The sequence below is a fragment of the Lissotriton vulgaris genome, chromosome 11 (assembly GCF_964263255.1).
Source record: "Lissotriton vulgaris chromosome 11, aLisVul1.2, whole genome shotgun sequence".
Taxonomy (NCBI): Eukaryota; Metazoa; Chordata; class Amphibia; order Caudata; family Salamandridae; genus Lissotriton; species Lissotriton vulgaris.
In genome coordinates, this window is record NC_141699.1 from 225,057,712 (window position 1) to 225,079,832 (window position 22,121).

General features: G+C 40.4%; 1 protein-coding gene across 1 annotated transcript in view; it reads right to left on the reverse strand.

Annotated features, from left to right (window-relative positions):
* Positions 1–22,121, reverse strand: part of LOC147679559 (clustered mitochondria protein homolog) — a 249,240-nt gene that overhangs the window by 69,973 nt on the left and 157,146 nt on the right. The window contains exons 13-18 of the mRNA XM_086943140.1: positions 15,420–15,520; positions 12,927–13,079; positions 11,415–11,477; positions 9,316–9,560; positions 7,796–7,880; positions 7,422–7,575 (exon numbers count right to left, since the gene is read on the reverse strand). Of these exons, the coding sequence (XP_086799266.1) occupies positions 7,422–7,575; positions 7,796–7,880; positions 9,316–9,560; positions 11,415–11,477; positions 12,927–13,079; positions 15,420–15,520 (801 nt within the window). The remainder of the gene's footprint in view (positions 1–7,421; positions 7,576–7,795; positions 7,881–9,315; positions 9,561–11,414; positions 11,478–12,926; positions 13,080–15,419; positions 15,521–22,121) is intronic.

Below are 22,121 nucleotides of genomic sequence, written 5' to 3' on the forward strand. Positions count from 1 at the left end.
ATAGACCGCTCCAAAAATCAACCCGAAGTTGTACACTCAGTTACGTCAGGCACTAAGTCTTTCTGCAAACTGACGGTGAGTTCCTGTGTTTCCCAACAGCATTAGTTTTTGGGAACACTGCTTCCAGTGGTCAAATTTTTGGGCAAGCCAAAAAGGCATTTCTTCCTTATCTTGGGGACACTTGCCCATGACCGCATTAACCATGACGGGACTAATTTTGAGTCTGCCACCGCCAACTGGATGCGCTGCACCACCCGGGGCTCCACCCGGGAGGTTGTGAGTAATGTAGTGTACCAGACCCCTAATAACTGCAACCGAAGAGTCATATAGGGGTCGCAATTGTAGGGCTGTCAAGGCACCCGCCTGAGGATGCGGAATGTAGGCAGCCAACACAGGCCAAGTAACGCCAAGAATGGACAACGGTCCTTGTATGACCGCTGTAACAACGTGTGGGAGGGCGCCATTAAAACAAACGGCATGCTGCCAAACAGAAATAGGAATTTCTACTGTCCAATATGGAGCATACACTGCAGGAGCATCAGTGGGGGTGTAAGTGTGAAAAACACCAGAATTAGCATCCACTGCGGGAAATGTAAACCATGAGTAGCACAACTCAAATGGGTACACCACGTCAGCAGAGACTACAAAAACTACCGCCTGTCCCTCTAGAGAAACGAGGTATTCTTGCAAATGATTACGCATAGCTACACGACTGTGTGCCGGGATATCAACCGCAGCCATATCGAAACAGTAATAGAGAAGTACAATACAATACTATAACGCACAACTGGGTAGTAATTCAAAGAGGAAACCTTTGAGAAGTATCAAGTTTGAATCAACCTATGTAAATATAGGTATTTTTTATCCGTACCGTCAACCGGAAATGATAGTGAGGGGGTTGTAGACTGATATAAGCACTACTCAAGTGTCTCACAATAAGACCAGAATCGTTGGAGGCACGGACCCCGTATGAAATGCTCTTTGGAATCAAGATGTTTGTTCCGGACCTTGACGGTCTAGACATGGCGGCGGGAGCCGCATCCTTTGACGTAGATGAACATTCTAATGTTTTGCAGAATCTACAAAAGACCAGAGACAGTCTTGCAAAGGAACACTTGCCCTACACGTCTGAAGCTGCGTTGCAGATTCTGGTAGTTGGCTGGCTACCCCAGGTTGGAGAACTGGTCCAAGAGAAGATCAACAACAAAAAAGAATTTGGTCCTTCCTATCATCTCCAGTTGCCGTGCTTGGTGTGCAGGCTACAAGAACAGTCATTTTACCTCCTCTTCCTGGATGAAAGGGGAACAGGTACATTTCAATTGACCATGTCAAACCACACAGGGTGGCCGATACTGTATAGTATGACGCCTGCTGTTTCATGTCCAGCAATGGTGTGACATTCGGTTTTGGCCCTGGATCTTACCATCGGGCCTGATGTTGCCATTGAAATGAGTCCACTTACAAATCCTGTAGTGAATCTACCTGCTGGTGATCCTCTTAATGACACTGAATATACTTATCCAACTGACTTGTCTATGCCTGATTTGGACACCTGTGTGGCTAATCAATCTAGTTTTTCATTTGACACTGGCTCATCCACATAAAAGACCCCTTCAATAGTTTCAATTTTTGTTACCTGGTTTAAAAAACATTTTTTAATCCCACCTTGGATTTACTTTTGGCTGGTGCTGATTGCAATTTGTTGTTTATGTCCATAGGATTTGTGGTATATTTTTTTTATTTTATCAATGGACAGTATGTTGAAGAAATGACGTTGATACGGGTGATTGATGGAATTTTGGCTCCTCCCTCCTCTTCTCAAATCATGAAGAAGGACCAGAAATTTGTGAATATAACTGATTGGCCTGTTTTAGATGGGATTGTATGGGATGCTGTAAAGTTCCAGATTCATGGTCCCACAGAGGTTATTAATGCTCCCAATGTACTCCGTGTTTCGATGGGGGAAGTGGTTAAACACAATATTCGCTCTGATGATTGGGATGTAAAAGCGGTTGAAGCTTTATTTACTGATTTGAAATATTATGCTGCTTTCGATGCTGAAGATTTATATTTAGAGTCTGCAAATTATGGTGATTTGTACTGTTACCAACATTTTGGCAATCACTTTCTGCATAAGACTAGCTCATTCAGAAGCATGGTTAATCTCACACAGTGGGAACATTGTCCTGCACCGGTGGAAGGCAGCTCCAAGACGTTTCTGAAAAAGTTTTCCTATTTTACGGATTTTGATCAATCCAACCCTAATGCATTTTATTTTAAATTGACTGGAGAGTAATTCTCCAAGGTTAGACTTACCCACACCAAATTACTTTATTCGAAATCCTTTATTGACCAGTCAGCTGTTGGGGGCTATGAACTGCGGAGAGATACTATTGATCTTAAATCTGTTGGGGGTTCTAAGAATTGGCAAGTGCAAGGCACTGAGGCTTTGCATCGTGCATGTCTCATCCCAAACCATATGCTGTTTCTGAATGATATTATTTCACAAACCACATGCTTTGGATTGGCTACTTCTAAAAAATTAAATGCTCCTTCGTTTCCAGATTTGGGTGAATTCCCCTATTGGAATAATTTTACCAGCACACCCCTAAGTGAAATACACGCACTGTTTAGTAATTCCTCTTTTCATGTTTCCAGCATTAATCCAGAAGGCTGGTTGCTATGGCAAAAATGTGCAGATTCCTGCCAGCACCGTTTTCTGGGTCTGACCCTGGCTACTCGGCGGTTAGAGTTGATCCCAATTTTCAGACCCACCATTCAGTCACCACCTATTCTGTAGGCAAGTTATGCCAGAGTTGGCTCAGTCATTCATCCTTAGCGCCTATTAAGTCGCATTTGTTCAAACTCTCCGACACTGTCGATTTAAATGATTTTGTAAAAAAAGGTCCTGCGGGTGGCAGATCGAAAAGATGGATATATGCAGCTTACAATGAAGTTTGGAAATGTTCTCAAATTGAAGCTGCTTCTAGGCTTAAAGCTATAGATCAAGCTAATTTAGAAACAGTGCTTGCTGAGGTAGACAATAGCATTAACACCCTTTCTTCCCGAATTTACAATTTAGATAATATTGTGTCATCTGTGGTTGATATTGTACAAGAAGATGTTGCAGTGTTATATCATGGGCAGAATCAATTGCGTTCTGTTATGCAGTTTGCCTGGACTTTGCAGACACTTAAGAATGGTCGCGTTCCAAGGGATTACATGAACAGAAGCTTGTTATGGAACCTCCCATTCACTTACAGATGATTGAGGGATGGTAAAGAAGTGGAAAAAAACAATTTAAGGATGGAGCCGATGCCCATGCGCACTAGCATCCAAAGGAGGAGTCACCAGTCTTGTGACGACAAAAGACTTCTCCAAGAGAAAAACAAGTGCAATCATCCGAGCCCAACACCAAATGGCGATCTATTCATCTATTCATAAATGTACCATCTGCAGCCCATATGCCTCGAACAGAAGTGTTTTTGAATGGCGAAGATTGCGTCTCTACACCAGATCATTAATTAAGATGCAGAAATCTTCAGTTGCACGGCTCGTGTAATGTGCTTGCACCAAATTTAGCATGTGTTTTGAAAGGTACCCCAGTCCCGGCCATTACACCTACATTCACACTGCTTGCTAATGGTAGTTCTTTATTATTAAATAATGAAGAGTGTTGTGGGATGCACGCCGGTATTGCGTACATTGTTACTGTTTCCCAGTCTGTTACTTGTTGCAAGAATGTGTTGTTCCTTCTTCCACATGGCAGGCCTGATGCTTCCATCTGGCCCTCGATTCCGACCTTGAAAGCAGAGTTCAACAAGATGAGCAGAATAAGAGCTCTTTTTTCTCCCAGAAGGAAGTTCCCCTTACATCTGCAAGTGAGACATTCGTCCTGCACGTTGCAAATACTCGTACAGACGCCTTATTAAACATGGACCTGCCCTTGCACTTCGGTACTTTGATCCACACAATCTTGAATGCCTCGTCGACTACTGGCTTGGCTCATTTTTTTAACGTAGTATGCTCTGGCCTTGTTACCTTGTTTCAGACTATATTCGGTGTGATCCTGCATTTTTTCATTCGATTTTTTCGAGTATCTTTGGAGGTTTCCACTTGCTCCTGGCTTTGGGCGCCGGCATTCTGCTTTTATTTTGTTTATTGCAAAATGGATGCACTATATGTGCCCCTCGACGTACAGTGCCAGCTGCTCCACCTGCGTGACCGAATGCTAGAATACTATGGTGCGCTGCCTATGGCGACTCTAAGTGTGGCGTATGGTTTATCTTTCCGGTTCTCTTTCTTCACTTGCCTGCAGTCTGTTTTCCATTGCCTGGATTGTGAATTTGAATGGGCCCTGGATTTGTGTCTCTGCAACACGGTGTCTCCAGATCTGGATTTTGATCTACTAATGAGTCCCTTAGTTGCTCATGAAATAGACTGTTCTAGTTCCCGGATTATGGCCTGCGCAGCGTCACATGGTGTTCTAGGCAATTGGAATATTTGGACTGCGGCCAATGACTTTCTGGATGGCAGATATCTTGAAATGAGCCCAAGTTGTCCTCTGATGATGCTAGAGGCTCCGGCAATCGAGGAACATGTATGCTCTTTCCCTTTGCTTAATTGGATGGCTGAAATGTTCATGGATGAAAACAATGACTTCTTGTTGGAAGCAGTTGCAACGTTTGGTGCTTACATGTTGCTGGACTGAAGTATTATTTATTTTTTGCTTCAAAGGCACGTGCTGGACTAATGAATATTTTAAATTGTTGTCCCTCACAGGATGGGGAGCCCATCTGCTCCACCATACAACTCAAGGAAAATGGACTGCTCAACAAAAAGTGCTTCACATCAATCACTTAGACCTGCTAGCAATATTCCTAATTCAGAAAACCTTCCAAGTACACGTACAGAACAAAGCTGTCTTGATCCGCACAGACAACATGACAGCTATGTACTACATTCAAAACAAGGAGGCACACATTCCCTGCAACTGTCCCAGCTCGCTCAGAACATTTGGAGATGGGCCATTCCACAAAACATATTGCAGAACACCTTCCAGGAGTTCACAATCAGATAGCAGATCTGTTAAGTCGACAGACACAACAGATTCACGAATGGGAACTAAATCTGCAAGTTCTTCTACCATTCTTTCACAAGTGGGGTCATGCAGACATATAGATCTGTTTGCCACACACAAAACTGCAAAATGCCCAACCTTCGCCGCCAGGTTTCCACACCGGCTGTCCAAGGGCAATGCGATATGGATGAACTGGTCAGGCAGATTTGCGTACGCTTTTCCGCCAATAACACTAATACCACTAGTAGTATGCCAGCTGAGACAACAGTCTCTCAAACTCATCCTAGTAGCTCCCACATGGGCACGCCAACCGTGGTTCACCATGCTGCTGGAACTCTCTCTAGTTCCATACCAAAGACTGGGTCTGACAACATCCATGCTAACGCAGAACCATGGAGACAGCAGACATCCATATCCAAGTCAACTGAATCTGGCAATATGGCTCCTGAAGTCTTAGAGTTTTTTTTACCTTAACCTGCCACCAGACTGTATGAATATCATTAAAGAAGCCAGAAGACCTACTACTAGAGCTTGCTATGCTGCAAAATGGAAGAGATTTGCCATTTACTGCACTAATAATCAAATTTATCCTCTAGATGCTTCCATCCAGAATATCATCTGCTACCTTCTCCATCTACAAAGATGTAATCTAGAATATTCATCTATACGTTTACATCTTGCAGCCATTGCAGCATATCTACAAAACAGACAACATATGCCGTTAATTAGAGTACCTGCAATCAAAGCTTTTATGGAAGGATTAAAGAGGATCACTCCTCCTAGATTACCACCCTCTCCAGTGTGGAACCGAAACATTGTCCTTACAAGGCTCTGGGGCCCCCTTTTGAACCTTTACATAAGTGTGAACTTCAATTTTTCACATGGAAAACAGCTTTCCTTATTGCTATTACCTCTCTTAGGAGAGTTAGTGAGATTAAAGATTTCACTATACAAGAACCATTTTTACAATTACACCGTAACAAAGTAGTTCTACGTACTAACCATAAATTCCTTCCAAAAGTAATTACTCCTTTTCATCTAAATCAATCAGTAGAGTTGCCAGTGTTTTATCAAAACCCAGACTCTGTAGCAGAAAGAGCTCTACACACACTAGATGTAAAAAGAGCTGTTCTCTACTACATTGATAGGACCAAATCCTTTCGTAAAACAAAGCAACTGTAAAACAAAGCAACTGTTTGTAGCTTTCTCTCCACCACATAAAGGCAACACCATCTGTAAAGCATGAATTGCAAGGTGGATTGTAAAATGTATACAAATATGCTATCACAAAGCAAAACGTACATTAACAGTTCCTCCTAGAGCGCATTCCACACGCAAACTAGGAGCCTCCATGGCTTTCTTAGGGAACATTCCCCTAGAAGACATCTGCAAGGCAGCAACATGGTCTACAACACACACCTTCACTACACCCAATTGTGTTGATGTGTAAGCTAAGCAGCAAGCTGCAGTAGGCCAAGCTGTCCTCAAAACTCTCTTTCAAACTACTGCAACAGACACAGGTGACCACTGCTAGGGGAGACACTGCTGTACAATCGATGCACAGTGTAAGATCTGCAGCTCATATGCCTCGAACGGAAAATGCTAAGGATGGAGCCGATGCCCATGCGCACTATTGTCCAAGGGAGGAGTCACCTATCTCGTGACTACAAAGACTTCTTCCAAGACGACAACAACATGCAATCATCCGAGCCCAACACCAGGTGGCGATCTAATGCACAGTGTAAGAATCTGCAGCTCTACATGCCAAGAACAGATGCATACTGGGTAGTAGCATTTTCCTTTTTGAAGAAACAGTGATCATGGTATCCATATTTCTGACCTGTGCCCTTAACCAGAAATATACACCCTGGTTGGATATGCAGCTTTAAGCTTTCCTGCAGCAACATTCTTCATCCTCTTCTACTTTTGGGGTCAATGAATGAATGGGTTTCTACTAACCTTTCCCCTACACATAAAGGTAAATGTTTGCAGTGGTTGCGACTGACTTTGTAGTTTAAGATGCATATATTTGAAACTGAAAGCGAATGGTTCGCCAAACATATACTATTTAATCTGCTGGGAAACTTCCAGTGCCAGTATCGACATGTTCCATTTGCACCTTTAGCAAAAATAAGTGATGGTCTGCTTTTGCTCATAACAAGAGTAAAGGGCTCAAAGCATTTCAAAGGCGAATAGGGAATGCCAGGCATAGTTTCCAACTGGGAGGTGTATCTTTGCTTGTAAACACCTCCAGAAAATGCAGTTTGAGGATACACTTCCCCAAGGCATCTACCTCTTAAGTGGTTAACGAAATGACTCCCTTCTTAAAATAAAAGCTTACCTTGTTGGATGGTCGTTTTAGCAGTTTGAAGCACCCTTGTTGCATCCTTTGCATGAACAGTAATATGTTTGACAACAGGAAACATGTTAAGTATGTCTTCCTCAGTGACTGCAGGCTTATGACGGCTGTCAAAGTTGTATTCTCGTAGTGAGATCTAATGAAACAAAAGGTCAGGAGTGAGTTTTGGTATAATATCGACAGTGGGAGGGAGACAAACCATAAGCACTCGGCTTGCAACATAATATTGATGGTGAGGATAGTAATCTGACATCATTTTAAATTATATCCTAAATTATGGAACATGGACACAATGGAAGTGAGGCGGCATTATGAGATGTAATATCATGTTTGTAAACGTGCATAATTCAATGTACCTGAATTCCAGCTTTCACACAGAACGCTCGTAGTAGTGTCATTTTCTGGATGCTAAACTCCTTAACAAGCTGGTCCACTCCATCACTAAAAAAAACATATCTGAACATTAACGGACAAAATAGCAAGCTGTTGCTGTAAATGCTTCCTGCAAAAGGAGTCAACTTCTGAAGGCAGAAGCATTGTATATTGTAAGATGATTAATACACATCTGTTATTTCAGCGCCAAGATGCCCCGTTGCTGTGGTGAAAGTGCGCTTTATAAATACACATTATGTTATGTTATTAACTCGTCAATTTCAATGTAAAAAGAAAAACATTTCAAAACTGTCTTACCCAAGAAATGTTTTTATAAAGTTGCATTGCAATGAAATGATATAAAGTGCTCTTGAAATGTTCTATTTTATGATTTAAACTTACCAAATTATTTCTATATTGTTGGCATTGTCTTTCTAACTCAGGGCCAGATTCACAAAGCTTTTCTGTCACACTCCTGAATTTACATTAGTGACAGACATTTACTCAAAGCAAAAAGGTTTGAGAATTGTGCACTTTCCATGAAGGTAGTAGACAGCTCTCCAAATAGCATAGCTGAGAGTATGCAGGAACTAAAAGTGGGATAATGAATTCACCATGGTTTCAGGGACATATTTGAGAAGGTTAAACTCGGTTGACTGCTCTCTTGGAGACCCAAATCCTGGCAGGCAGTCCAGTGCTTCCTAGTATGGGCAACAAAGTGGGGGCGGAAGGGGCAGCATGCTGCCATATCAGCATGGCATAGACAATAGTGCACTAGGAGATCTACTCTCAAACGCTACTGTTTAACTAACAAGTAAAGGTGGCACCTCTGTAGATGAATTACTTTTAAAAGCAATGCTAACTACATGTAAGGAACTTCACCTATACTCTTCGGTTTGCTAATAGCGAAGCACCAAACTAATAGGTGCCGATTTGGCCCTGGCTGATTAAGGGGGAAGGGGAGCTAATAGCTCATCACCTAAAAATAATTAAATTACAATAAATAATATGCTTTAAAAGAACAAACAAAATTTAAGATAGAAACATTACATCATTCAGATGCAATGTGATGACATGTGGATAGCACTAAGAAAAGGTGCCTCGAACCCAGACCCCTTAGATTGGACCAAACTTCCTGAGGCTTTTGACAAATAATTCGGTTATTTGCAAATTATCCTATTGCTACTTCGAAAGAAGCATACATGTCAATTAACTTTATATAGACTTCATGCGAAAACCTGCTAAAATAGCTCTAATTAAAAAAACCTGTATTGATCTTTCCATAAAATAGATAGTGTGAAAGCAGGGTATTTGCAGGACAGGTGTTAGAAGCATTTATCAATAGTTAATTGGATGGCATCAAACCATTTGTGAATAAAGTTTTTGCAAATGCTGCATTAAGAAAACAAGCCATACGGATAGAAAAAGTCTTAACTTTTGTGAATACACCAGTTGGATTGCTCAAGACCGCAGTGTGGGACCAATAACTGTGAAATTTACATACCAAGGAAGCATGAAATCGAAGCAGTCTCTGACTTCTTTCTGGATTTGCTTCCACAGCTCAGATGGAATCATATTAGTTAAGGCAGTATTGTCTCCATTTTCCTGATTGCGAACCTTTCGCTTGCCCTTTCGTTTGCGAGACTGAAGTTCATCTGCGGGCAAATGGGCCACAGGGTTGGCGTACGAGCTCAGGAAACAGTTCAGAAAATGGCTGACTGCAGCTGACAAGGAAGACATCTCACTTCCCTAAAAAAAACATCTTGGTATAAATTCTGTCACAGAAATGTTGTATTATATGAGCAACAAGTGATGCAAGTGGAAACAATGGATATGGCTACCAAAAGCTTTTTATGTCTCTTAACAGAGACACCATTTCTGATACCTATAATGTACTTGAAAATGAATACACTGTGAATATATAAATGATGAGAAATGTCTTTGTGATCACTTGCCGAAGTATTCCTTTGAAAGGGTAAAAATTCTCTGAACAGAAACACAACAAGTATTTAAAACAATTTACATTTTTTAAGATACCCATAGGTAGCTATTAAAATGTTTGGTATAATGAGTATCAGTGCATATTTTTTCCATATGCGTTGGTTATTTAAAAATGTTAACTTATTTCAGGTGTTGATGGCATGGCTATAGTGGGAAAGCCAGTCTGGGCAGAGGTAGCACTATTTTCTTCACTTTAGTATATATGTATGCCTCCATGAAGGGCACCACTGTTGGGTGTTTCTATTGAGATGATATATAGACTAATTCTATTGGATAAAGTTTTTAGAGATTTTTTCAGAGCAACCCAAGAAGTGAAAATAGCACAACACATACTGTTATATATCCAGGTACAATCTGATCTGGCCGTTGAATTCTAAAAGCAACACATTTAAAGGCTTTGGAACTCTTTCCTTTGGTGCGCATGAAAATACACTCAATCCCTAGGCGGGTGGGAGGTGAAACCTTTGGCCTGATACTGATGTAAGGCTGCTTGGATCTGAAAATGGAAACTGTTGAGAAAGTGCGCGAGCTTTATGTAATATTGTTGGACTGAATCATAATTTGAATGTAAATCTAAATTTGCAGCTGAGATGGGTGGGGATGAAAGCAGCGCATGTGCCAGCCCATGGCTATTTCAGAAGGGCTTTACTATGTTGTCTGAGAGGGAATTTCTGTGAGGGACAATAGTTCTAATGGCAGGGCATCAGTCAATTCTATTGAGTTTCTGAGCATATCTTAGCTGTCTTATTTCTGAGGGTACCATTGTTCCTTTCTACCTTGCCTTCTGAGTCTGGGTGAAATGTAAGGTGTAAATGTTTATATATCCCTAAGGCTTTGAAGACTTTATGTACTACTGCTGAAATTAAGTGTAGGCCTTGGTCACTGACATTTCTACTCAATATACAGAACTGAGGATGAAATTTCTGAGTTATCAATCAGCTACTGTAATGGAACCTAAATGGGTGCATGGTTTTCTTTCACCAACCCGAAACATGTACAGTAAAACACAGGAGCAAGTAGTACACCTTGGTATGCATATATGTATATCTAATAAATAAATTAAATCCACCTCTCCCTTTCCCTCTACTCTCTGACTCACCCCAAACCTTTCTGTCTACTGTGGACTCTCAAACATGCTCTTCAATATCCCATTAACAGCAACACAAGTCCACTGCTCCCAGTAACATCTCACTTATTTCCTTTATTAATCCACTTCAAAGCATCCATCCCTATTCAAAACTCAAGAGTAAATGCATGAGATGTCAGGAGCACATACTTAACACAACGAAACCTACTAGGATAACAAAGCACATATTACTAAACTACTACCTATTTACCATTAACCTTGGGTTCCACAGTAGCATGCTACTCCCCACAAAGTGCTTCAATGCCTCATCAGGAGAAGTACGTGCTTACGAACTACAAATTATAATTACAATTACAACAGTGAATCTTCTAAAATCGGAAGGTTGGGATATGTGCAATTTGGTTTTCCTGGCATTTTAACCGCCCTCTCACCATTTTTATGAACACTATTATTTCTTTGTACATTGCCTATTCTTACAAGTTGATGTTGCATGAAAATGCATTTCACTTCCTTACCTGAAGATACCTTCGGATGATATGCTTTGCTGAACGAGTCACTATTTCAACAATTACAATCCTCTGTAAAGTAAACACAAATCATTAGACTGTGTAGGCCATGTGTTTATATGCAGGACATTTCATATAACTTTTGAAAAGGGTTTGATTAAGTGGAGCACTGAGGAATGTTACACTTTTCAGCAACCTAACTTCTGCTTAAACACTGTGTATTTGCATGCATTTGTAGATCCATAACATGTTGTTCTTTCCTGAACCCTAACACATTATATGAGACATAATATCATGAAATGGGGTTGTGGTAAGTTGTAGAGGTTAAAGGGTGCCAGTAAGCTTTTACTACCACAAACCACTAGCACTTCATTTATAAAAAGTGGATCGAAGTAGTATTCTTTTCAGGTAAACAAGAAATTGTTTAGGTTGTTGATACTTCTGAAAGCCATCTGAAATGTCTTTCTTTCTGTATATTGTGCCTATTTTCCTCAAATTATATAAATGCACAATGTATTTTCCTTCAGCGAAGTGTATATTTATATTTGTGAAATAGTGCCCATTGCTTTTCGATAGGAGGATTTTCTTTGAATACCTGAAAAAAATTCAAAACCAACTTGCAAAGAAAATAGGGAAATTATATACAATTAATGATTAATAAAGTGAACACATTTCTTTTGGCATAATATGTAATGTGCTATCTGAAACAAGTGATCTGTGATTAGATCATTTATGGTTTACTGTGGTTTAAGGTCAGTACTAAAGGTGGTGTTGATCAGAGAGACTATCTGATGTATGGCCCCCATACCGCTCACTCCTATGGTCTTAAATGTGCCCATGCACCCCTCCCCTTTTATCTCATATTAATAAGCAGAATGCTTTTCATACTGACATGCAAGTTCCTGGGGAATCTACTTGCTTTGGTGTGTCAGCTTCATACACTTGACCTAATCATAATTATCACTTCTCTGTGGTGCTTACCTAGACAGAGGGATAGTGTTGCAGCCCTCAAATCAAATAAAACAGCACAGGAGACTGAAGCTTATACTTTCCTTCTTTGACATTTTTGATGGTCAGTTTTGGCAGCCTATAACAGTTCAACTTCTTAGGGCCTTGATTGTATGGACTGACTGATATTTTACAAATCCCAGTCGCTGTAAAATTCTACTTTTTGTGCAAGACCTGACCAAATTGGCTACATAAATATGACACTTGCACAGCATATGTTGGAAATATAAATATCAGACCTTATCAGAGGATGGCAGCTGCTATGTGTAGCAGAAATTATATATTCAAGTCTTTGATTTCAGTCCAAGGATGTTACACATTTATTCATCCACAAAAGAGGCTTCAAGCACTGCAATGTCATTGAGGAGCTTCTAAGATGGTTGGAATTGAAGGATGTCAAGCATTTGAGAAAATTATCTCAAAGGACTACTAATATTGCTGGTCAGAAAAAAAAACTTGTTTCCTCTCAGTTCTAGTTACATGTATTTTAGTCTTTGATCTAAATTTACTTACATAGATGTGATCCAATTGTGGCTTGTTTTCTGATTGTTGTATCACCTCTGCAATTGTTCCAAGATATCGCACATTGATTCCATGTCTGTGTAGAGCCTCAGTCATGGTTACTCCATCCAGTGGAACAATCACATGTTCCAAGCAATCTTTTACCTACAAAAGATGAATTAATATTGATTACTGCATTCTAAGAATTTGTGCACTGTGTTAAGTAGCTTGCTGTAATTGAACATAAATCGGTATGGAGGGCTTTGAGAGTTTTTGTCCTCCAAATCAAACATGGACAACTTCCTTAAACACTGTCTTAAGATCGTTTTTTTAATTAAATACTGGAGTTAGTCAGGTTAGTTTAGTTAGATCAATTTAAAGAATGTTAAATGTACCTAGGATGCCACTGACAATGGAAAGATATTGAAGGGTGGGGACACGTTATGCAGTTTTTTATTTCATCTCAGTAATGTACAGCAGGCTTGTGTGCTTAATGTCTTAAATTTAGAGATATTTGTCAGAACTAAATTCAAGTTGCTTCTTGAATGGCAGCCTGAAAGGCAACTTATTCATGGACGTTTGCCACATAGTCTGCATAAGTCAAAGTCTATCAGCCATAAAAGTGTCAAGCACAAATTCTGGTCTATGACAATTTAGCACCATCAGCAAAAACCTTTAAAAAGCCTAAGTCCTTAAGGCACTTGGAACCCCACACCATGGGCCATTGCATCCAGTGTGCTCCATCATGGCTCTAACATGTTGGGGTCTTCCATGGAGTGGTTTGACAGGTGACTCAATTTGTTGCCATCTACCTTTTTGACTGCCCAGCCTAGCCCAGTATCTAAAGCTGTCCTATACATCTGCTTATAGTTGATATTCCTGCCTCCTCAAGTCAAGCACTGTGAAATCTCTTGTGTAGTACTTTACAACAAATGTAAAACACAGTAAGTAAATAAATAAATTAAGAACGGGTGGTGGATTAAAATAGGGGAGCACTTTAATTTGCATTTGGCATTCTCTATGTACATGAGGGAATCCTCTGCTCCAGCGCAGCTTCAGACAATTGTAAGAGAGACCACCATTCACTGACATTGCACCAGTGCACACACTGAAAACAGTGTATGTTTGCCTTCATGAATAAGGACATTTTGTATTGGGGCACCCGGTGGGAATCTGTATCAGAAGGAAGGGATTATCCTTTGTTTCCGAAGCAACTTTTGTCTGGATTGCATTATGTAATGCCGCCAGAAAAAAAAATAGGTAGTAAGGGGATACTGGTGATTGAGGTTTCTAAAAAATGTGTATTTATAAATTGTGTTAAGGCCTGTGCGGATCTAGAATACAGCTAGTAAATCCTATGGTGCATTTTATTACTTTTAAGGGAATTATTATCTAGAGCATGTGTCTGATTTTAACATACTTGACCCTGCACAAATGTGTGATACTTCACCTAATATGTTTTTTCTTTTAAAGATTAATAATCTGTAATATCAAATTTTTAAAAAAAGTGAAAAATCTTCAGGGGTTTAGGACACTGTCCATTAAGCTATGCTTACATGTGTGGGTAAGTCCATTTTGGGTGCTAACTTTTGTTTACATCCAAAAAAGGTATTCTAAGACATGCTGTGTTTGCCAAAGTGCTACATGCACATGGGCTATCTGCCCATAAGCACATCTTACACCAAGTAGCCATATGTTTACATCATTCAGAAGATGGTGATCATTTTGTTGGCATATAGCATGAAATTCTGGTGTGTGCATGCTAGAACATGTTCCATGATGTGCAATTCTGATTTAAGCACCCTGATATAGTTCCAGAGTAGTGCACAAATCAAAATTTCAATAGATTTCCAAAGAAGACCTCCACCAGGATCTACCTGCCAAAAACCTATGGGCAAATACTGAAATGTATACAATATGTTTGAGGAATTGGAGTACATGTACTATTAAAGGATGGCCAAATACCTCCTGACTTAGGATCCTTTATCAGGCGCACAGTTTGTGCCTGAAACACATTTAGCCTCACAGTTGTAATCAAAGGCATCTGTACCTTTTAGTAAAACAGTTACTGCTTTACTATACTTAAAACTAGCACAACATTGTTATTCATTTAAATTTGACGTGTCATTTAAAATTGGAAACCAGCTATTCTACGGGTTTCTCTTCACTTTGTAGGACATTTTTACTGGGGGGACTTGGGAACCACCAGCAAATGATCTTGTGGAGTATCTACTGCTGCTACGTAGAAGTGAACAACTCACTGAAGCAATTTATATGATGGAAAAATCACACATAAAGCAAACAAAACAAAAGTTTCAAAGAAGTCTGCAATTAAAAAACGTGGCCAAGGATCCACCTTAATTCACTTTGCTGATCACAGTGAATGTACATTGTGAATGATTTCCTAGTCAGGGAAGGGGTTTACAAAGACGTTTCCAATTTTGTTTACCAGACACCAAGGAGCCTATAAGGACATTTGAGTGGATTTTTTGTTATAAAACTTACAAAGTTTGGAATTTTGGTAGACACAAGGAAGGCGGATGCCTCTTTCATCAGACGTTTTTGCTTCTGGTTTGCTTCCTTCTCGGATTCTGGAAATCTCACAACTTTTTGGGAATGAAAAGAAAAAATGAAGTTTTTATATTCCAACCATACAATCAATAGAGGCTGTCCACAGGAAGCATCTTTCAGAATTTCGAGACTTTAACAGCATTTTTCTTCTCGCAGTTTAACAGAGATATGTTTTTCTCATCTAAAACTACCATAAACACAAAGACTTGTACAAGGGAGAAAACAAAATAAATGGTTTAGACATTGGTGGTTTTACGGGTGAAAAAAAAAGTAAATATACTTAAAAAGCAGTAGACATGGACACATTGATGTGGACAGTTGAACTCAATGGAAGATACTTCTTGAGTGGGTGAAATGTTTCGAGAACAGTGACTTTTCTGGATTATTATTACTTGTGCTCAGATAGAGGAACTACTTTTGAGATTCTAGGGACCATATATATATTAAAGTCATTGTCTAATAACAGGAAATAGCAGTTGGCGCCACCTACTCTCTCCAGCTACTTCTCTCATGTCTACCCGAGGCTCTTATAATTCCAATGGGGTAAGTAACGCATGTTACTGGCCCCGTGTGAATTACAAAATTCACAGTAGATTCCACGGTCTTTAACCACCTAGTACAAAAAGAGGTGAAGTTTCCAGGTGCAAAACTGAGAGGAAATGAGAAATCGTCAGAGGAATCAGGCCCCAAATAACCAATTACTGTAGCTTGCCTCATTTCATAAGGAAGCTTCAGTGTCCCACTCCCCCACACCAAAGGAGTTATCAGTACCCCAGTAACTGTAGCCCGGTGAATTACTATCTTCATTACCCAGACACTTGTAATGAGATACTAGAAGAGCAGTGGAGCTTGTAATATTTTTGTATCAAAAACCCTGTTGTGTATCAAAAGGTCATCCAATAGTATTATGGAAGCATTCTCTAACACCTTGAGGGTTAAGGTAAAACATTTTGGCCCAGTAGTGTGGAGAGAATTTAAACTTCCTACAACACAGGCCTGATTGATGGTATTTTATTCTTTACATGTGGACAATAATGTAAAACAATCTACCTTTAGGATCAAGGATAGCTTTAGTTGTTGTTGTAATACTTTATTTCGATAAATATTTTCATAAAAGTACATACAATTTTATCATAAAAGAATATAAAATCATTAAAAAATCCTTATTCAGCATATAAACACAATAACAGTTAAGAATAAGATACGAGTAAAAAAACCTTAAGACAGGGAACTACAAATATTTGTTTCTTTTGGTAGTTAAAATAATTGTCATACACAGTTTCCTAACCCATTCTCACTTTTACTAGCCTTGAAAGTATCTGCCAAGCTTTCCCCAGGAACTTTGCGACTCCACAGACAACCATCATAGATGTTGTGTCCGTTACCAATATAAATAAGGTTAGCCCATTGGGTCGGGTCACGTGGTTCCTGACTCCCAGCTCTCTGCAAACTGGTTTTAACCACATTCTCCTGGGCCCACTATATGCTTTACAAGTAAACAGAAAGTGGGCTAAGGACTCAGTGGGGTTTGCACATCCCGGGCATCTAGCATGATTGGACAGAGAAGCCTTCCAGCGCCTGGTAAATGCATTCAGGGGAAGTGTTCCATGTCTGAGTCTTAAAAACAGGGTTCTGTCTCTGGGTACTTTAATAATATCTAAAAAAGGTTCCAACTTCCTCACCGGATTACTCTCTAGAAACTGATCAGTTAGAACACCCCAATTTGATTTTTCGAGCTCCCTGGCTTGAACCCAATCCCAATATATTCTCTTGATGGTTTCTTTCGGGGGCGGTGATTGGGACGACCATGCTTCACTTAGCCCCAAGTTGATAGTCAATTCCCTCAAATTGTTTAGCCATACAATCTTAGACGACCTATTCAGGGTGATAAGTTCATCTAAGGCTACTGCATAGTGTGCCAACTCCGGTGGCCTTCTCAGTCGTACCCAATGTAGTAATGGACGGAGGCTGACAATATCTTTAATTGAGCGGCGGCCCATGTCATGAAATAATGGTTTCAAAGGGGTAGAAACTGGAAGGCACACCAGGTCTCTTAAAAACTTGTTCTCAATTTTGACTAATTCTTGGATATTGTCAAAACCCCATAGTTCTGACCCATAAGTTGCAGCGGCCAGTGCTTTCCCCTCGTAGACAACAAGAGCAGGGGCAATGGGCCTACTGGTGGAGGCTCGAGGCTCTCTAGAGATGGCTCCCGTAACTCTTTTCAGATTTAGGAGCATTTTTGCTAGATGGGAGTCCCACTTCATTCTGCGGTTTACCCTTACTCCCAGGTAGTCAAAAGCGTCCACCTCTTCCAATAAAGATCCACTGAGTGCCACATTGATCTTCCTGGGTCTCTTGGTTTGGGACAATACCATTAGTTTTGTTTTTGTAGTGTTGATTGTTAACCCACGTTCCTCACAGAAGATATCAAACCTACCCAGAAGTTTCTGGAGACCAGAGGGGGTTTTGGACATTAAGAGCGTATTGTCCGCGAAGAGGGGGGTTGGTATTTTTTCTCCCGCCAGGGTGGGAGCATCCGCTGGGTCCTCCCTCAAGTGGTCTGCCACCCCATTTAAAAAGAGAGAGAACAGAGTGGGGGCCATCACACAGCCCTGGCGGACCCCCCTGTTCACTGGTATTTTATCAGTCAATTGACCCTCACTCCCGCATCTGATCCTTGCATATGTGCCATCGTGTAATCTTTTTACCAGCTCGAGGAGATAACGTGGGAAACCCATATCCTGAAGTACCTGCCATAGTTTAATGCGCGGGACAAGGTCGAAGGCGGTTTTCAAGTCTGTAATGATAATGAGCCTTTACCAACAGAGACAGTTTTCCAATATATCGCTGCAAATCTGAAGACTTGGTCTATTGTGCCCACCTTCTGCCTAAATCCCGCTTGTAGGTGTGTCAGGATGTCTCCCTCCTCTAGCCATGTCACCGTTCTGGATATGAGAACCCTGCCAACCACCTTCTGAATTACATAGATAAGACTTATCGGTCAGTAGTTGGCAGGGTCCTCTCTAGCCCCTTTCTTGTATATTGTGACCACTTCTGCTCCTTTCCACGACTCGGGGACTTGGTAGCCCTGTGCCCTGTGCAAGGAGATTCATCAGAGGAAAAATAAGGTTAGCCCATTGGGTCGGATCATGTAGTAAGAGGTCGCCAGGCAAGCCATCCGGACCAGCAGCCTTTCCAGGGGCTATAGTTTTAATGGCTGCTTGGACCTCAAGAAAAGTAAAGGGGTCAGCCGGTTCAGTGATCAAATTGGCTAGCTCTGGTTCTAGTTCTACATCTAGCTGTTCGGATATCTTTAGAATATGTTCTAGCTCCTAGACGCCATCTGGTTTAAGCATAGGTCCAGGGTCTGAGTATTTTAAAGTAAGGGGGGGGGGGGTTACTGCATTTGGTAAATACCATTACCACAGTTGGGCCTTTTACCGGGTGTGGTGTCAATACATAGCACAAAACCACAAGGGCTCTGCCAAAAACGACTTAAAGATAGAGTATAGTGGGAGGCTAACTAACTCCAATATCAAAAAATTCCACCTCATCTGTATTCTTTCGACATAAAATTAATCATAAGTTGCAGACTGACTCCATTCATCTGAATCAATTTCTTGATGTTATTGCAAGTTTTTGCAATGAAAAGATTTTAAGGTAACTGTACCAATTTCAGCATGTTTCATAGTTTTCCAGTAAACATTCCACCCATAATATGTGCCTGGTTTTAGCTGCCAAAATCTGTCAATGGTAATTGCCGGTGTGGTATGTATGGCAAAATTTAGAATGAATCCCTACGGAAGTCACTTTTACACAGGAAATCAAATTTAAACCCTGCTCCAAATCGGGCTATTGTCTGCGCCCAATGCATACATTTGATCACCTAGTTTTATCTTTTTATTCCTCTTGTTCTTTGGCTCCTGTGGTCAGTTTTGCTTACTTCTTTTCATGTCAACATTCTCAAGAACTACATCCCTGCACCATCACCTACACACTCCTCATAGATCCCACTACCCATCCACTCATTGCCTCCTCACCATACCATTGCCAATACAATCGATTGTGCAAAATCAAACTGAATCTATCTTGTTGTTTGTGAACTGCAGGCTCCTATTGCAGCAAAACCACCCTAAATACTTCTTATTCCCATCTATTTCTCCACCTAAGGCACTCTCCCAACTGCAGCTCTTCCACTTCCCTTGCTGCCTCTACCTCTGTGAAAGCCACATTCCAATACCCTTCCACTAGCCCCTGTAAACCACTTTCCTTCCTTTTGTATTTCTGCTCCTCCCTCAACACACCCATTCTGTACAAGGAACTCAAGGAACTAAGAAACCTGCTATATGTTTTAATCTTGTTGCAAAACCCTTCTTTCCACTTCACACATCTCCTTTAAGGCCTACTACCTTTTGCACCTTTCTTTTTTGACCTTGTGGACCCAATTATTATAAAAGTGTCTAAATCTACTCCCAGCTGTTCACAACCTCACATTAGTATAGAACTACTTATTTTTTTAACCAATTTTTCATAGGTTATGCATGGAAACACATTAAGGTTGCATATTTTCAAGTGTAACACAGGAAAACTTTTGTGAATTCCCGTTTACATGATCAAATATACATGTGTAATTTGCTAATGCATGCTATCCCTTTCCCTCTGAATCCCATCAATTTTGGGGTTCTTCCAATCACATTCCAGCAATGGAAAATTATTTACTACTCCCTTTCCTTTTCCTGGATGGAACTTTCTGGAGGTAGGCACTCCTCAAGAAGCTCGAACTCCCTCCTGTTGAAGCCACAGAAATTAAAAAGAAGAAGACTTACTACCGCTCCTTCTCTAGTCTAGCCCCTAGAATATGGAACTATTACCGCCTGAAATCAAACTCCTCCTGTACCTTCATCAAAAAGGAAGTAAATATTATGTTGATGAATAGATTCCTTCACTAGTCATCCAGCCTCATCCTTTACTTGTAGACTCTTAGGGCTCATGATCCTCCAAATTGTTTTGATATAATGTATCTGTAGTTATTTGTGATTTTTGCTTCCTGTTCTGTCCCTCCTAAATGTTGTCTTTTATGTATGATCTGATTGTCACATGTACAGCACTGTGACACCCTGTAGGGTCATGTTCTCACTATATAAAACTCTTCAAATAAATAAAAGAAATAAATAAGGGGTCAGAGTGGATTTTATGAGTAACCAGAACTATTGATGTATATGGGTGTGCAACGATACCGGGGTATCCCTGCCCTGGAATGCCTACACCCATCTCCTGTGAATAGAATTACAAACGCAAAGAAAAGTTTGAGAATTTCAAAACAGAATTTGCACTGATAAAATAAGCTAGCTGCATGGTTGTATCTCATAATATCAAGAAAAGAAATATCACCCTGGTGGCCAAAATATCATGAGAGTAAGTGCATATAGGTAAGCATAAATTTACTATTCTTAACTCTAGATCTATGTACTATGAAAATATATCTTGTCAATATACTTGTACATAAATTCATGCATCAAAATCATGCACTTGTTTTGGAGGATGATATTTTGTCCACAATATTCTTGTACTATTCTTTTAGAGCATGTAAGACAAAAGTACATGTACATATAGCTTTGGCAGTGAACCGCTGGCCTGCCCTTTTTTCACCAATTCTTCCCACTTGCTTTTGATAAATCCACTCAAAGTCTGTTTTTCTCTCTCTTCTTTTACTGTTTGCACGCCTGCTCCCATACCATGCCCATTCCTCTTTGTTGCTCTTTCATTCTGTGGTGTCTGATTTGTTCTCGAATGCAAAAACAACAGTTGATGGACAGAATGCAGAACAATGTCATACATTCATCCCAGTACAGAGATCTGGGCCTAAACCCATCGTTTTTTTGCACTCCACACCACCCCAGTTCAGACATGGCCATATGCAAATCAGCCTTGACCCTGTGCCTCATCGGAACAGTTCAGCCCGAACTGCCAAGCCATATCTTTCCTGGACCGGAATCAAGCATCCTAGGACCGGTTTCTGGCTACCAGCTGTCTTCAGCCAGGATAGCTTGACTTCAGTGGTGTGGAGAGCATGGGACTCACGTCTGAGCATACCCATCCCACTCGGGGTAACACATTCAAAAACCACAGTTGATGGACAGAATGCAGAACAATGTCATACATTCACCCCAGTACAGAGATAAGGGCCTAAATCCATCGTTTTTTTGCACTCCACACCACCCCAGTTCAGACATGGCCATATGCAAATCAACCTTGTCTACCTTTCTCTAATATTGTAACCTGTATAATGTAATGTTTTTTTATGTAATGAAATGTATTGGTTGATTTTAACCTGTAATCTTTTTAATGTATATGACTACTCCTGAGTAAAAATTACTTTTGATGTGTATTGTATTTAATAAAATGAAAAAATATACCTTGGTATAATAAGCAAACAATTTTTTTTTTCTGATCTGTTTAGATTACACAGTGGGTTATTTAACAGTATGGCACGAATATCTTTTTTTCTGTTAGTTTGAGAATTTATGCTCTCTGTGTTTAGGGACATTCTATTTGCATTCTAAACCTCGCTGGTAAATATGAATTCCCTCCAAAAACTCTTGTTTGAAAACCCTCCGATTCACTAAATCCAAG